At 42.8% G+C, this 17,669-nt stretch overlaps 1 protein-coding gene across 10 annotated transcripts in view; it reads left to right on the top strand.

Moving 5' to 3' along the window:
- The window catches only part of plecb (plectin b), a 93,788-nt gene that overhangs the window by 28,170 nt on the left and 47,949 nt on the right, over nt 1-17,669 (top strand). For 8 of the 10 annotated variants that reach the window (XM_046313362.1, XM_046313359.1, XM_046313358.1 and 5 more), the window contains exon 2: nt 14,084-14,145. In XM_046313362.1, coding sequence (XP_046169318.1) covers nt 14,084-14,145 — 62 coding nt within the window. Of the gene's footprint in view, nt 1-10,423; nt 10,826-14,083; nt 14,146-17,669 lie in introns of those variants that run through there. The other 2 variants (XM_046313364.1, XM_046313363.1) reach the window with 1 other exon arrangement.

The following is a 17,669-nucleotide window of genomic DNA, read 5'->3' as shown; positions in this document are numbered from 1 at the left end:
CATTGTGCTTTGTTGCCATCTAGTGTTCACTCCGTGAACTTTCTGTTCTTTTCTCCCTCCAGAGGAGAACCACTGTTTTCCTTTCTCTCTGAAGTTAGTCAATCATGGAAGACACAGCTCCCCGTCTAAAAATATAGCCATGAGTAATATAAGTGAAAAATAACCCATCTACAGGCGGAAAAAGCTACCGTATGTTTGGAGATGTTGCCACAGCAACCCCTCTCAGGTTCCCCTTTTTCCACATTCAAATGTACCGTCGGTCAGATAATTCTCGATTCAGCCCTCCACTAATGTTAATCAAATATGGAAACCAGTAATAATGATTTTTGAAGGAATAGGGAATGAAGTGAGAGTGATGTTTTGACAGGTATTTCTCAGTAGCAATATGTCATTTCCATTTTTGCATACTTTAAATAAAGTGTCTGTTGCCCTCAGTCGAAAAGTATTGTTTGTAATGAGTGCATCAGCTGGTGTAGTATGATACCATCTCCAATAGAGGGAGACTGGGTGTTGTATTGTACAGGTACCGTACCTACACCTTGATCAAACAGACTCACTTTTCTCTTTGTGTAAGTTTACTCAAGGAAAGTCCATGAGAGTAAGCGTTAATTCACAGATGTGGGGCTTTCCACCATGGCTCCAGGAGCGGTAGACTAATTAGCCATTTTTAACCTCAGCTGTCAGGGCTAATCCATTCGGTGCTGAGTCGGAGTTAAATTGGGCTTACAGCTTCATCTTTCGATCTAGTTCTGACCATGACGTCTTATCCTGCTGCAGGGATTTAGATCTGTGAAGATAATGTCGGACAGCGAGTGAGTCATTCCATAGCAGCGGCAGCAATCCCCTCTTGCCCAATATGTCTGTTGATCTTTATTAATATTTCAAAGGTACACTGTGCTGTAGTTCCTTTGATTTCTATTTCTTTGTGAGACACAGCTGACCCAAACTGGGTGTGCTCACACACACACACACACACACACACACACACACACAGTCAGAAACAAGGTGTATCCCACTTGTTCCTCTTGGTTTTATTTTTATTAACATTCCGAGTACACGCTCCCACTTGCATTGGGCTGGAGTGACAGGACAGTGGGAGGGAGAGTCGGTGAGTGCTAGGCATCCTGAGGGAGGTGGATGTCCCTCTAAGGGAGGGGTGAGGCTGTTCCCTTCTCTGGAATGAGGGGCGTTAAACCCTACCCTCCTCTTCCTCCCCTCTTCTCACATTTTCTCTCTCCGTGAGCTCAAGACTTTTTAAGTCATGACAGCGGATTGCTGTTTTGTTTAATCTCTGTTTTCCTAACGTTCCCTATGACTACAAGTCCGATTGGCTCAGTCAAAAAAACTGATGATTTTTACAGATGTACTTGACATGAGCCATATACTGCACAAATGTTCATATGGAAAGCATAATGGCTTTGACATTCCAACTTTGAAGGGTCAGGCATTAGCATTGCATTTATGTGACCGTTTACAGTTGTGAACGAGTACAAACAGAAAGGGTGTGGCCCGGAATAGTGTTGTGATTATCTTACGTTATCTTCTGTTACCTTTTGGATGTTTCTCCATTCCTCTCCTCTTGAACTCTGGGTTAGAATGAATGTCTGCAGAGGGGACTATTTTCTATATCGCTGCAAGAGTAGGCCTACCTCTCCGGAGGTTTTGCAATGGAAAACGGAAACAAACCTTTCTTGTTTTAGATGCACTATTGTTAAGTGACTGTCCCACTGGATGTCATAAGGTGAATGCACCAATTTGTAAGTCGCTCTGGATAAGAGCGTCTGCTAAATGACTTAAATGTAAATGTAAATGTTAATGGAGAAGGTCACTCCATGTTTCAGTCCATTTTGTGCCTCATTAACACGACCCTGGTTGGATTATGACTGTGATGCTTCTCTCTGCTGAGTTAAGATAGCGGAGTGAGTTGAGTGAGTAGGGTTGAGTACCATGAGAAGCTATTTGAAATGGAACCCAGTTGTTTTCTATTTGAAATGGAACCTAGTTGTTTTCTATTTGAAATGGAACCTAGTTGTTTTCTATTTGAAATAGAACCTAGTTGTTTTCTATTTGAAATGGAATCTAGTTGTTTTCTATTTGAAATGGAACCTAGTTGTTTTCTATTTGAAATGGAACCTAGTTGTTTTCTATTTGAAATGGAACCTAGTTGTTTTCTATTTGAAATAGAACCTAGTTGTTTTCTATTTGAAATGGAACCTAGTTGTTTTCTATTTGAAATGGAAAACAACTACTGCACCACTGTTGATTCTGGATAAAAATCACAATTTCCGTCAACCCATTTGGTAGATCTTTCAGAAACAAGGACGTAGTATTAATGGAACAGTTCAGAGGATTCACAGTGATATAGACGTGTTTGGTGTTTTCATCTGGGACTTTCTACTGATGCGTAGGCTTGTGGGCATATTCTTTTCTGTCTAGTATGGAGATGAATACACTACTGATCGTGTGGGATGCTGACTCGTTTCGACATCGGACAAACATCTGACAAAGTTTGGCTTTGTAGAGTCCCTAAGTTCTTTGAATATACATGAGCATTGAAACTAAACATTGGGCGTACAAATTAGAGGGGTGGATCCCGGGGGTTTCCCCCTCTTCCCTCCACAAGAATGATCCATCCACATCATCCACATATAATCTAACGTAGTAGGCGTAAAAGAAACGCCTGAGCGGAGTTTCCACCTCTGGCTTGGTTGAAGTAACTTTATCCCTGAAGAATGGATGCATCTGTTTGATGGGAACTCTGCTAAGGGTGTCCACATATGAAGCCCAGTCAGTGTGAGAAACATTGTGTAGAACCCCCAAGACACTCTACTTTAATATGTCCCGTTCTAGCAATGAGAGAACCTCAAGCATGTCATTTCGAGAGAGAGAAAAAAATCTCTTCATGTTTTCAACAGTCTTCCTGTTTTTAAAAGGCCAAGCGTTCCATCTGGTTTAGATGATGGCAAATGAGGGAGCAGGGTTATAAGCATGTATAGACCTTAATGATACATCCTTTCTTTGGAGCGTCGTTGGCGACTACAGTTTCATGAGTAAGATTTTCCATGGTATCTCTGATGTTGGCTGCTCTTTTCAGTTTGGGCCTTCCTGTGACATTCCACATTTCCCGTTGTTATGCCCCCCTGGGCTTTGTATTGTTATGTGTGAAGTACCTAAACACCCTGGTGTTGCTACAGTGCCTTCGGGAAATATTCAGACCCCTTGACTTTTTCCACTTTTTGTTACGTTAACCTTATTCTAAAATGGATTAAATACAAAACAAAAAAATCCTCAGCAATCCATACACAATAACCCATCATGTTAAAGCGATTAAAGCGAAAACAGGTTTTAAGAAATCTTTGCAATTTATTAAAGATACAAAACATATCTTATTTACATATTGGAAGTATTCAGACCCTTTGCTATGAGATTCGAAATTGAGCTCAGGTGAATCCTGTTTCCATTGGTCATCCTTGAGATGTTTCTACAACTTGATTGGAGTCCACCTGTGGTACATTCAATTGATTGGGCATGATTTGAAAAGGTGCACACCTGTCTATATAAGGTCCCACAGTTGACAGTGCATGTCAGAGCAAAAACCAAGCCATGAGGTCGAAGGAATTGTCCGTAAAGCTCTGAGATAAGATTGTGTCGGGGCACAGATCTGTGGAAGGTAAACATTTCTACAGCATTGAAGGTCCCCAAGAACACAGTGGTTTCCATCCTTCTTAAATGGAAGAAGTTTGGAAACACCAAGACTTTTCCCAGAGCTGGCCGCCCGGCTAAACTGAACAATCGGGGAGAAGGGCTTTGGTCAGGGAGGTGACCAATAACCCTATGGTCACTCTGACATAGCTCTAGAGTTCCTGTTGGGATGGGAGAACCTTCCAGAAGGACAACCTTCTCTCCATCACTCCACCAATCAGCTCTTTATGGTAGAGTGACCAGACAGAAGCCACTCCTCAATAAAAGGCACATGACAGCCCGTTTGGAGTTTGCCAAAAGGCACCTAAAGGACTGTTAGAACATGAGAAACAAGATTCTCTGGTCTGATGAAACCAAGATTGAACTCTGGCCTGAATTCCAAGCATCATGTCTGGAGGAAACCTGACACCATCCCTACGGTGAAGCATGGTGGTGGCAGCATCATGCTGTGGGGATGTTTTTTCAGGGAATGGGAGACTAGTCAGGATCGAGGAAAAGCTGAATGGAGCAAAGTACAGAGAGAGATCCTTGATGAAAATCTGCTCCAGAGTGCTCAGGACCTCAGACTGTGGCGAAGGTTCACCTTAAAACAGGACAACGACCCTAAGCACACAGCCAAGACAATGCAGGAGTGGCTTCATGACAAGTGTCTGAATGTCCTTGAATGGCCCAGCCAGAGCCCAGAGCCCAGACTTTTTTCTGGAGAGACCTGAAAATAGCTGTGCAGCAACGCTCCCCATCCAACCTGACAGAACTTGAGAGGATCTGCAGAGAAGAATGGGAGAAACTCCCCAAATACAACTGTGCCAAGCTTGTAGCGTCATACCCAAGAAGACTTGAGGCTGTAATCGCTGCCAAAGGTGCTTCAACAAAGTATTGAGTAAAGGGTCTGAATACTTTTGTAAATGTGATATTTCATTTTTTAAATTTTTATAAAAATGAGCAAACATATCTAAAAACCTGTTTTTGCTATGTCATTATGGGGTATTGTATGTAGATTGATGTGGGGTGTGTTTGTTTGGTGTGGTGGGTTAGGATATTTAGGTTAGGACTTTGGCACGGTGCACCAGCCAGCAGAGAGGAGATCGCAGACACATTCCAACTGCTCATCACATGCCCTGCTCTCAGTCGGCAACCTATCAGCTGTGTAAGCAGTAGTCCATGATCAAATACCTTTCACTTCACCTACAACTCTAGCTTTCTTTCCACCCCACCCCACGCACATTGCCATTTGATTCCATAAACTCACTCTGTTCCAGAAAACTCCCAACCTGTTTGAAGATATCCGTAGCAGTTAACGTGTTGTGGTCTCACCTATAACGGGTTTAACACAAGACTGTGTTTTGGGTTTACATTAGATGTCGAGAATCTATATACCGGTCTTCCCCATATGTGGAGGGCTGGCAGCCATAGTTCACTATTTGAGAGACAGAGATACTAACGAATACCCACCAACAAACTTTATTCTGGAGCTGACTTTTTCAGGTTTGATGATGAATACTACCTCCGAACGAATGGAACGTCGATGGGCTCCATATTCGCTCCCAGTTATGCAAACCTTTATGTGGGTCTTTTTGAAGAACGTTTTGTTAATAATGAAAACGTAAAAATCCATTTATAAATAAAGTCCTGAAGTGGTATCGATATATTGAAAACATTTTTTGGGGTATATGGGGGAGTAACGGGAGAAGAGCTGTCAGACTTTATGGCATTACTCAATGACATTGACCCCAATCTCCAATTCACTATTGAATGTGACACTAAACGTGTTCATGACCTCGATATGTGGATTGAGAAATCAAATGGAACACTGTTTTACAACTCTGTATAGAAAAGGAATGGACAGAAATACTCTATTACAGGGGGACCGCTTCCACTTTGAGCCACTAAAAAGAGGACTTCCAAGAAGCCTGTTTTTCAGACTGCACCGAGGACTACCGTAATTGCTGGACTATTAAGCGCACCTGAATATAAACCGCACCCACTGAATTATTTAAAAAATATGTATTTTGTACATAAATAAGCCGCACATGTCTATAAGCCGCAGGTGCCTACCGGTACATTGAACAAAAAATAAATAGGCTTTAATGAAACACGGCTTGTAACAAAATTTAAAACAGTAGCCTACCAAGAAAGTCATTGGTCACTATCTTCATCCTCCTGTGCACTGAAACCACTGAAGTCATCTCCTTTGGTGTCGGAGTTGAATAGCCTCAGAATTGCTTCATCCGATGTTGGATCGTTTTCATTGTCGCTCTCGTCACTTTCATCCTGAGGCAAATACCCCGCTGAGCTCATGCTGCCCCTTCAACACGCAGCAGTCCAGCCTTTCGAAACCCGTTGATGATAGTGGATTTTTCGACAATGCTCCACGCTGTCAGGACCCACTGGCAGACTTGACCATAAAGTTGTTCTTCGCATGCGGCCCGTTTTAGTGAAGGATTTCTCCCCACTTGTCATCTAAGCCTCCCACTGAACAAGGAGCGCCACCTTAAATGCACGATTTACACTGATGTCAGTGGCTGCAAATACTTTGGGCCATCTGCTTTTCTTCCCTCTGAAAGCTTTTGTTGTCTTTCTGCACTGAGTCAGTTCCTCACGCTGCTGTTTCCAACGTCTTATCATCGACTCATTAAGGCCAAGCTCCCGTGCAGCAGCTCTATTTCCTTTTTCCAACAGCCAGATCGATCACCTTCAACTTGAAAGCTGCATCATATGCATTTCTCCGTGTCTTTGCCATGATGAGGGTGACAAAATTACTACCGTAATCAGAATGATGGGAAGTTTGAGCGCGCTCGATTTACGTCACATTATGTGACGGTGCTCAGTTTTTTGGCGGCATGAATCTTGTGAAACGGGAAAAATCCATAAATTAGCCGCGTCATTGTATAAACCGCGAGGTTCAAAGTGTGGGAATAAAGTAGCGGTTTATAGTCCGGAAATTACGGTAGTTAGAAGACGACGAGCTAGAAAAAGCAGCAGAGATGCGCAATAGGTTTCTAAGAAGAGGATGTATTCTCCACAATGTGTGGATGAAGCTCTAATTTGGCATTGGGGAAAGCACGAGACGAACTGCCACAAAAAAAGACCCTCTAGAGCTAAAGAACACTCTGTAATGTTCACAACTACATATACTTTGAACTCGCGAAAAGTGGGAGATGAGGTCAAGAAACACTGGCATGTTTTATCGTCGGACCCAGCTTTGCCTGCTGAATTTAAGAATCCACCACTTATTGTATATAGGAGAGGTCGCAATTGCCGCGATAAATTGGTCCATGCCAATGACCAGCCACAAAAGAAAATCAGCCAGGCTCTTTTACGCCCTCTTCCAAATGGTAGCTACAGTTGAAGTCGGAAGTTTACATACACCTTAGCCAAATACATGTATACTCAGTTTTTCACAATTCCTGACATTTAATCCGAGTACAAATTCCCTGTTTTAGGTCAGTTAGGATCACCACTTTATTTTAAGAATCTGAAATGTCAGAATAATAGTAGAGAGAATTATTTATTTCACCTTTTATTTCTTTCATCACATTCCCAGTGGGTCAGAAGTTTACATACACTCAATTAGTATTTGGTAACATTGCCTTTAAATTGTTTAACTTGGGTGAAACGTTTTAGGTAGCCTTCCTCAAGCTTCCCACATTTTGACCCATCCCTCCTGACTGAGCTGGTGTAACTATGTCAGGTTTGTAGGTCTCCTTCCTCGCACACACTTTTTCAGTTCTGCCCACAAATTTGCTCCAGGATTGAGGTCAGGGCTTTTGATGGCCACTCCAATACCTTGACTTTGTTGTCCTTAAGCCATTTTGCCACAACTCTGGAAGTATCCTTGGGGTCATTGTCCATTTGGAGACCCATTTGCGACCACGCTTTAACCTCCGGTAAAACCTCTCGTTCTCTCAAACAGAGAACCAGTGAACATAAAAGTTCAATCAGGAGAAATGACAGGGATTATCCAGTCACAGAATATTTTAATGACCTAAAACATGACATGTTTACCTTTTTAGATGTTGTGGCATAGAGAAGGTTAAGATATAAATAATACTCTGAGTAAAATGGAATGTTTTGGGATTTCCACCCTCCAGACATTATTTCCTAAAGGTCTTAATGATGAAATGCCTATGTATGTTATGTTGTAAATGTGAACATGAATTATGCCCCTATTTCAGATTACTCTGACGTTTTTCGAACGCTGTACCCAATGATTCATGAAAACTTGCTTGGTAGGTCGATGTCCTCATTGTGGTTTTACAGACGTGTTCAATATGTTTCGTGTACACACTTTATTCAAATATTTAAGAAATGCACATTGTTATATTTGGAGCACTTATTTGTTTTTCCTTCGCCTCCAACCCCATTCAATTCATCTAACGGTTGTGGGTGGGGCTAGGTCTACCTTTGGGTGCTATTTTTTTTTTTCAACTCTGAAAACCTTTTACAAATGCCGTGAGGCCGATACGTAAAGATTATTAAAGATCAGTGATACTATCAAGAGCAGTGTGCGGGTTCCTTCTTCATTTTTTTCTCTGCTAAGCACATAGAAATCAATGATGTCATATATTGATCCTTTATGTCACATGCTACACTATCCAAACTCCCCTGTGAGAGGTGATCATATGAATCCTCGATGTTTTTATGTTTAGCCTCCGGCACTGTCGAGTGTGATTATGTGTGCGTTGTTATCACTGTTCTCTTCCCTTCTCGGTCTTGGACTGTACAGTATCATGGTATTTGCTTGCCCTCCTTAATTCCTGTTCTTGCCTAGACGTGTGGAAGTACACAGAGCTACTATTTAAGGTGTGCCTCTCCACAATTTGCTAATTTTGTGAACTTAGTGTTTAAATAAAACAAACACACACACATCCTGACAAATCAACTGCTTCATGTTCAAACAAGATGCCTTCATAACCTTAATAACCTCACATTGGAAAGAAAAGTTATTATATATATATTTTTTACATCCTTCTTAACGTTATGTCAGACAGGGTGTGGAAATGAGATGCATACCTCCTACCCTCTTCATTTGTTAGAGGGCTAGGATTTACCAGGGCCTGTTGGTCACACCCTGTGGCATTGGTTTGGGTGTCAGCACCCTACAGTTCTTATAGGGGGTTAGACCTCAGTGAAGGGGACCTTAGTGAAGCCCCAAAATATACAGGACTAGGAACCCTGATGGGTATACTACGAAGCAGACTCAAGGAGCTAGTTATATATTGTCATAGAAGTCAAATAAAAATGTTTGAAAGATCTTGGAATAGTCTACTCTAACTGATTCAATAATCAAAAATGCATATTTTAGTTGAGCGTTTTTAATGAAGCCAGCTTACTTTGTTCATCAAAGTCAGCTGGCTAACTCCTTGATCCTACTTCGTAGTATAACCCCGTGTTCTTATCTGGGTCTGTCTTCAGTGTATTTAGTGTCTTCCCATGTTATTACGAGGGGAATAGACACCAAAACAAGCCTGCACTGATGTCTTCACTGATATGGTGTCTTACCAGTTCTCTGAATGGTCGTCTCTGGGTTAGAGGCTGATAAAGGACTCATCATCATCAACCGCTGGCTTAAGGATGCTAGCTGGTTGTCGTGGAGTTGTGCTGGAATGTTTCTGTAATGTCTCTACATGTGAGTGTAGAGTTTGAGGAAATCAGGTCTGTGAGCGTACATGAGTGGTCATGCTGGTGTAGTTAAAGGGAAAACAAAAAACACACGCACACACACACACACACACACACACACACACACACACACACACACACACACACACACACACACACACACACACACACACACACACACACGCACACGCACACGCACACACACACACACACACACACACACACACACACACACACACAGTTAGGTCTTCAGCAGAGCAGAAGGAATAAGTACTCCTTCACTAATTGTCTAGTTCGAGAATTTACATCTCCTTAGATGAGGGCATAGCTGGTATTGTATAGTCTTGTTGAGGGTTGGGTCATGGCTGATCTCTGTGTGTGTGTGGGTGCCAAAGTAGCCCTTCCTTCAGCCTCCCCCTCTTCCTCATCACACTGAGTAACACCCACAGCTCTCTCAGGAATGCCATGAGTAGGCAATGATTCATATTGGTGTGTGTGTGTGTGTGTGTGTGTGTGTGTGTGTGTGTGTGTGTGTGTGTGTGTGTGTGTGTGTGTGTGTGTGTGTGTGTGTGTGTGTGTGTGTGTGTGTGTGTGTGTGTGTGTGTGTGTGTGTGTGTGTGTGTGTGTGTGTGTGTGTGTGTGTGTGTGTGTGTGTGTGTTAAAAAATAATTAGACATCGATGGAGACATTGAACAGGGTTCTAAAATAATATATCAAACCGTAAAACAATATTGCGTTATTTATTCCGGTGCCATTCTTCGTTATTGCTTATACAGCCATCGCAACGAAGTGGAATGATTCAGGCTGTGTACTGTGCACTCTTGTGTAAACCAAGGTCTGATGACGAGTAAAAGTGTATGCAGGTGGTGTGTTTTATGGCACAACGGGCCTGCTGGGCCACCACACCTCGTCCGATCACTCACTCTGTCCCTGCCCACCCTTCCCGCTCACACCAGCCCACACCAATATGACGGGGCAGAGGAAGAGGTGTGGCCGAGCCTTACCCACCACAATGTCCTCCAAACACACAGGCAGGTATCATAGTGTGCAGATCAGCACAAGGACAGGCCCAGACACCGTACCCCAAAGGCACAACTTATTGCGAAAGGAGGAGAGGAAGAAAAAAACACAACGGGAAGGAACGGAAATAAGAGCTCATACGGTGATAGAGCGAGAGGAACACATTTTAGGACTGGATCTTAGCCACCCGACTGCACGAGTGAAAGGAGCACTGAGGAATTTTTAGGAGGAACAAGAGCAGGAGAGAGAAACGTTATAAGCTACCGACGGAAAACGTGTGACGACCAAAAAGCGGCCACAGAGCGCGTTAGAGGGCACGTTTGATTCATTCATTCGGAGTTGAGTGGCATCATGAGCGGTCAGCAACAGAGATACAGGAACTTCTCGACAGATAACAGTGGTGGCAGGGATGGAAGGGACAGGGTGCCCTCAGACGAAAGCTACTACCAGGGGATGCTGAAGTCTACGGACGACAGGAAAGGTACCAGTACGACAGCGTTCACCTAGGAATCTGTGTGTCATAGACGTTAATAACAGTACATGAAACGTTTGGTTCTATATGTACGAGGATGACAGTGGTCACTTAGACAGTGTGTCATAGACACCTAGACTTTCTGTGTCAAATAGGTTCATATGAACAGTTTGCCTCTGATACTGTGGTTTGTGTTTGCATAAGGGAGAGAGTTAAAATCCTGGGTGTTTTTTTTTCCTGTGAAAGGAAAAGTTTCACTGCTGTAGTTACAGGTTTGGACCATTTTCATATCCCTGCACAGACAAGTCTATTCAGAGGTTCAAGTCTGTGCCTGATTGGCTAGTCTGTGAAATAACGAGCCCCTTCATGATGCTAAGATGCATACCAACTGTCAGTGTCAATTTAAATTGAAAGATGACTCTTCCTGGGGTCCAGCAAAATTAAGGCAGTTCATACAATGTTTTAGAAACATTACAATACATTCACAGATTTCACAGCACACCGTGCGCCCTCAGGCCCCTTTAGTGCACTCTCAATTACAGTTTGAGCTTTCTCTAATCATCGTCTATGGGGATTCCCCTTCTCTTAAGTGTCAGGATACATTTAGATTTAAAAGGATGTTGTTGTTGCTGTAATGTTTTCTGTTTCTCCAGTGGTCCACATTGTGACCAGGATTGGACACTCCCACTAATCTCCCGCATCAGCCGCTCCCTCCCACCCTATTGGTCAGCGAACCCCATTCACAGAATGTGGGGGAGAAATGGAGGGGATGACCTCTCAGCATGTCTATACATTGTTGATACAAGTCCTATAGAATGGACCAAAAAACATTCCTTAACCCAGGACACTTCAACGGTTGAACAAAGAAAATGGAGCACTCTGTTTCTGCATAGATCTGAAACATTTATTTACGGGACACCGCTTCAGTTTCGGCGTAAACTGCCTTCACGACTCTAGTGGAGGTGTTTTACGCCGAAACGGGAGCTTGTTTGTGTCCCGTAAATGTATATATTTTTTGTTTTCATTATTGTCCTGGATAGTCACCCATTGAAATGTCCTGGAGTAAAGATAGTTTTTTTTGGGGGGGGGGGGGGTTTCAAGCACCTCAGTCGAGCACCTGACTCCCTTTTTTCGTTTAAGCTGGGCTAAAGCACGTTTGGGTATATACCTTTGTTCTTATTGAATGACATTTTCTTACTTGCTCATTCACTTCTGGTTATGTTATAGAACAGTAGAGTAATAGTCATATGCAAATTGGTTAATGGTCACTTATATATCAAGCGCTGAGAGTAACTCACTCGGGAGGACCTATTAGTTTACCACTTTTTACGATGGGTTGAAACACTCCCTTGTCCTGCGGTGAATCAAGGAGATGGCTCAGGGTAAAGGAGGTAGGACCTTCGCCCCTTTTACATTTGTGATCACTGTGTTTATCTTTGGCATTGTACAATGGAGTTTAAATAGTTTGTTTTAGCCTGAGTCATGACTGCGGCAGTGTCTATGCTGATTGCAAGCTGGACACTACTGCTGCGCTAACACAAGTATTTGGAATTTACATGAGTTGAATGACCATAGGTCAAGGTGCGGGGTTTGTCCAGGATTATGGGACCTTTGGAAAACGTCCTAAATTTGATTAGTATTTATGCCAGCAATCGACCAATCAGGATTGCTCTTGTATTGTCGCTTTATCGATGAACGACAGAGAATGACAGAGGTCAAAGTTGCGTCAGTCTCCAGGCACACAGAAACACCCGGTGGTTGCCATGGCAACGTGTTTTCATAACACAATAGCAACATGGCACACCTTAAAATACTAAAACGTAGCCTGCGGGTTCAGTTTGCGGCCGCAGTGAATCAGCACTGCCTTCAACGTTGTACTTTGGTTCGGCAGGGCGTTGCACTATGCAGTAAACACTCTGCCATTTCCTGGTTGCTAAAACTCTAATAGTTCACCTAATTTCACTTGATGTGACAAAATAAGCTAGTTTTTAATGTAGAGAATCATTGTACCATCTAAACTTTCTGTGAAATATATTTTCCATAACCATGAATATTGTTGTTTCAGCTGTTTGAAGCTGGTGTACGAAACCAAAAATAAAAGACTCAAAAGCTGGATAAGAGCGTCTGCTAAATGACTTGAATGTAAATGTAAGAATGGGAAGCATAGAAATTCAGTGTCTTAGACTTGCTCTCAAGTAGAATGATAGATCTATAACTCACAATTCTATGTGACTTGGTCAGGTCGGCCACTTTAAGGGAAAATTCCCCCCAAAATGCAACTTCAAATTAATAATCTCCAGCACCAACCCAACATCAACATATGTGAAAATGGCCAATTACAAAATAATTGTGACGAAGATAAGTGTTTCCAATGACATCATTGAGCCCAAATACTATATCTCAATGGGACTTCTTTGTTTATTTTTTTTGTATCCATTATTTAACCAATCTTTCATTGAAGTGGTCTGGCATGATGAATAACAGTTTGCGATATGCCTCTTGGTCGGGGAGGGTCAGTGTCTACAGTTGGTACGTCTGTGTCTGTGCTCTGCAGTATGTTTTCCAGCACCCCAGGGTAGTGGGGTGTGTCCAGGTATTTGACTGAGGGTGTGTCCATTCCACTCAGTATGGTGAGGCTGAAACCGTATCTATCTGCTAGATGTGGTTGTCTGCCCGTTAAGACATCGTTGTCTCTACTCTCTGAGAGCTACCGTATCTTGGCAGGTTCAACATGCGCGACCGGGCCCGTTACAGTATGTCGCCTATAGAGACACTGAACACCTGTACACAGTGTAATCCTTCCACTAAGCCTCAGGCCCTACCTGTAGTCATACCATAGTGAAAAGCATTCGCAGACACAACTAGACGATGACGGTGTATATCTAGGCACCGACTGTGCTTTGGTGATTTCTCGTAAGTCAGACATGTTTAGTCCAGACGCTCTGGTATCAGGTCTCACTAGGCAAGACTAACCCCATCCAATGACTTCTCTTTGTCTCGGGGATGTTCAAAACGATGGCGGCATCTGGGATATTTGTACTTTTTTCAGCTCTTTTTGTTCATGTTAAATGTATTTTAAATCCTTTGATCTTCTCCGTATCCCGAATAGCCTGCGACATGTTTTACATTTTGACCGAGTCTTCTCAACCCCCTGTTAGAATACCTCAGCACCTCAATATGACTGTATGTACTCAGAGGGTGTATCAAATCTTTTTCTTCATTTCTTTTTAAACATGTCTGACGTTTGCTCTTTGTTGTGTCTTGCAGATGAACGGGATCGGGTACAGAAAAAGACCTTCACAAAATGGGTGAACAAACACTTGATAAAGGTATGGTAACACACTGCCAGAGTGTTTTTTTTTAATGTGCTCAATAACTCAATACCTAACTCACTCTCCCTGTCTTACTTACGTTAATACACTCATCACTGGTATCAATAGTTTATACACAAAGACAATCACATGCACACACACCGACTTATTGTTAACCAATATCAGTTTGATTTCAATAGATTTGTTTCAATTTTGTTTCTGAGCTTTATTTGAGTTCTCACAATGACTCGTACAACATTTTCAAAATCAGTATTCCTGTCTTGTTACCCATTTAAAAAAAATTAATTTCTTAACTAGGCAAGTCAGTTAAGATCAAATTCTTATTTACAATGATGGAACAGTTGGTGAACTGCCTTGTTCTGGGGCAGAACAACATATTTTTACCTTGTCATCTCGGGGATTTGATCTAGCAATCTTTCGGTTACTGGCCCAACGCTCTAACCACTAGGCTACCTGTCACCCCTTAATCAAATATGAATAGCATTCATAAAGCTTCTCGGAGTAGGAGTGCTGGTCTAGGATCAGTTTGACCTTTTACATTGTAATGATTGGCCATGGGGTGACCTGATCCCAGAACAGCACTTCTACTCTGGGACACTTTATGAACACAGGCCCAGATAGTCTTCCTCTGATACAGAAACTATGTTCTCACCTTTTATGTTTACAAGAATTATTTTGGTGTAGGGGATATCTGTGTTGGTATGTTAGTAGATGAGATGTGAATGTCTGATTTAACCGTTACTGCATCACTATGAGTGGAGCTGGGGTCCATTCTGGTCCAGCCATGCTGAACATGCAGGTGCTATTGAAGTCATGATCCCATGCTGGGTAGTATCCATGACAACACAATATTATGACAACGAGTTTTGATTCCACCACCAGACAGATATCCACAGATATCAAACCATCAAGTGGTTTTTTTTTTTAGCACCATCTCAACCTACTACATCAATACAGACCAACCCCTTTGGAAGGGCTTAATTGACAGTGACATGCATTGGTCATACACAGACGTGCCACACGCACACACGCACGCACACACGCACGCACGCACGCACGCACGCACGCACGCACGCACGCACGCACACACGCACACACACACACACACACACACACACACACACACACACACACACACACACACACACACACACACACACAGAGAGAGTGAGAAAGGTTACTGGAAATCATGAGTGTTTGGTTTCTAGCTTGGTGTTTTGAGGGAAGGTTTACCCGAAGACCAGTCACTCTTCGACTGAGTGAGTTTGTCAATTGTGCTGTTGTCACCCTTCTCGTTTCACCTACCTCACCACTGCCCCTTCCCTTAGGGCTGAAAACCATGCGGTGCAAACATACTCTGTTCCTGATATAACACACAAGCGAGCAGTCTTTTTCGTTAAGTGTTTTATGTGAGTCCCAGACATCTGGATACGTTTTGCTCTTTGCCTCTTAAGCACCGCATTCTGTTCTGGGCCCAAGTCCCGGTGGCTGCTAGCTGGGCCAACAGTAGCACATGTGCTACACAGACTGACTGCTGGTTCTGGGTGGCTGACTGCCCACCCTTAGCTCTTTGCTAGGCAAGGTCCTTAAGTGCTCCTTACAGGTACTATCAGAGGAATCAATCTGTGTCCCTTGTCGTCCCACTGCCATTATGACAAATTGGTATGACAAGATTTGCACCTCGTTTAATGTTCGACGGACTGGGATGACTGTACATTTTTTCCTTTAAAAAAAAAGTTTAAATGAAGTAGGCTATATTTTGACACGAAGTAGACAAATGTTTAATTATGCGCTTTCTTAGAGAGAACTGTCTTCTTAGAAACCGTTTCATACCATACACAGTATGTGCTATGCAATGCATTGTTACAGAACCAGCCGAGTCATTCAAATGAAATAGCAACCCGAGCCAGGCTTGAAAAACGTAATGAGAAACATCACGCAGGAGATTTTTAAATATAGCATTTTGCGGTAGAACGAAAGTGTTAGTCCGCCCGTGTGATGGCAAGCCGACGTTGATCTAAATGTTTTTAAAGCGTTTCCAATGGGCACGTCCCGGGGTGGGCCATGAGGGCTTGTAAAAAGGGATAAGGAATAACTTCCACTCGAGCATAAATCTTGTTGTGTGTCGACAAGGGTGGGAAGACCGAACGGAGGGTTTCTCAACCATTATTCTGCGGTGTTATGTAAAAGGTGAATCCACTGTAAGCTGACATCGTTCTGTCGATGTAATGCCCCAGTCACTTTTAATGAAGTGTACAGACCAGACACTATCACTATTTGCTTATTCAATGATGTGTGATTTTTATAGGCGTTCAACATTTTATAATAACACATGTGAACCTGAGTTAACTGAAGGACACATCACCTAAAGGTTGTTTTGTAATGGGAAAGTGACGTGGCGGATGAGGTGTTGTCAGGTTCTGTGTTGACTGGCCTAAATGGTTTTAACCTTGATGTCCTCACAATCTGCAGTGCACAATTTGTACCATGACACCAGCTGATCGCGTTGACTCAATCTGAGCTTCTTCAACATGGGCTATTGCGTTTTGATGACAGACAGGGTTTAAACATATGCTGCAGGATTGCAGAGAGAGACTGTTGTAGCTACCATAGAGGAACCAATGAGAGTGAAGCATTTCACACCAACTGCAATTATACTGTATTTATTATGGAGCCCCATTGCCAAGGCAGCAGCTACACTTCCTGGGGTCCTGCAAAATTAAGGCAGTTATACAATTTTAAAAAACATTACAGTATAATAATTACAGAATTCACAACACTCTGTGTGCCCTCAGGCCCATACTCCCCTGCCACATATCTACAACGCAAAATCCATGTGTACGTGTGTGTACAGTGCGTATGTTATCATGTGTGTGTATGCATGTGTCTGCGCCTATGTTTGTGTTGCTTCACAGTCCCCGCTGTTCCTTATGGTGTATTTTAACCTCATCTTTAAATCCTATTCTACTGCTTGCATCAGTTACCTGATGTGGAATAGAGTTCCGTGTAGTCTTGGCTCTATGTAGTACTGTCCGCCTCCCATAGTATGTTCTGGACTTGGGGACTGTGAAGAGACCTCTGGTGGCATGTCTTGTGGGGTATGCATGGGTGTCTGAGCTGAGTGCTTGTATTTTAAACAGACAGCTCGGTACCTTCAGCTTATCAACACCTCTTACAAAAACAAGTAATGAGGAAGTCAATCTCTCCTCTACTTTGAGCCGTGAGAGATTGACATGCATGTCATTAATGTTAGCTTTCTGTGTACTTTTAAGGGCCAGCCGTGCTGCCCTGTTCTGAGCCAACCACAATTTTCCCAAGTCCCCCTTTGTGGCACCTGACCACACGAATGAACAGTAGTCCAGGTGCAACAAAACCAGGGCCTGTAGGACCTGCCTTGTTGATAGTGATGTTAAGAAGGCAGAGCATCACTTTATTATGGACAGACTTTTCCCCATCTTAGCTGCTGTTGTATCAATATGTTTTGACCATGACAGTTTATATTCCAGGGTTACTCCAAGCAG

The sequence above is a fragment of the Oncorhynchus gorbuscha genome, linkage group LG19 (assembly GCF_021184085.1).
Source record: "Oncorhynchus gorbuscha isolate QuinsamMale2020 ecotype Even-year linkage group LG19, OgorEven_v1.0, whole genome shotgun sequence".
Taxonomy (NCBI): domain Eukaryota; kingdom Metazoa; phylum Chordata; class Actinopteri; order Salmoniformes; family Salmonidae; genus Oncorhynchus; species Oncorhynchus gorbuscha.
This window is presented reverse-complemented; position numbering and strand designations above follow the sequence as displayed.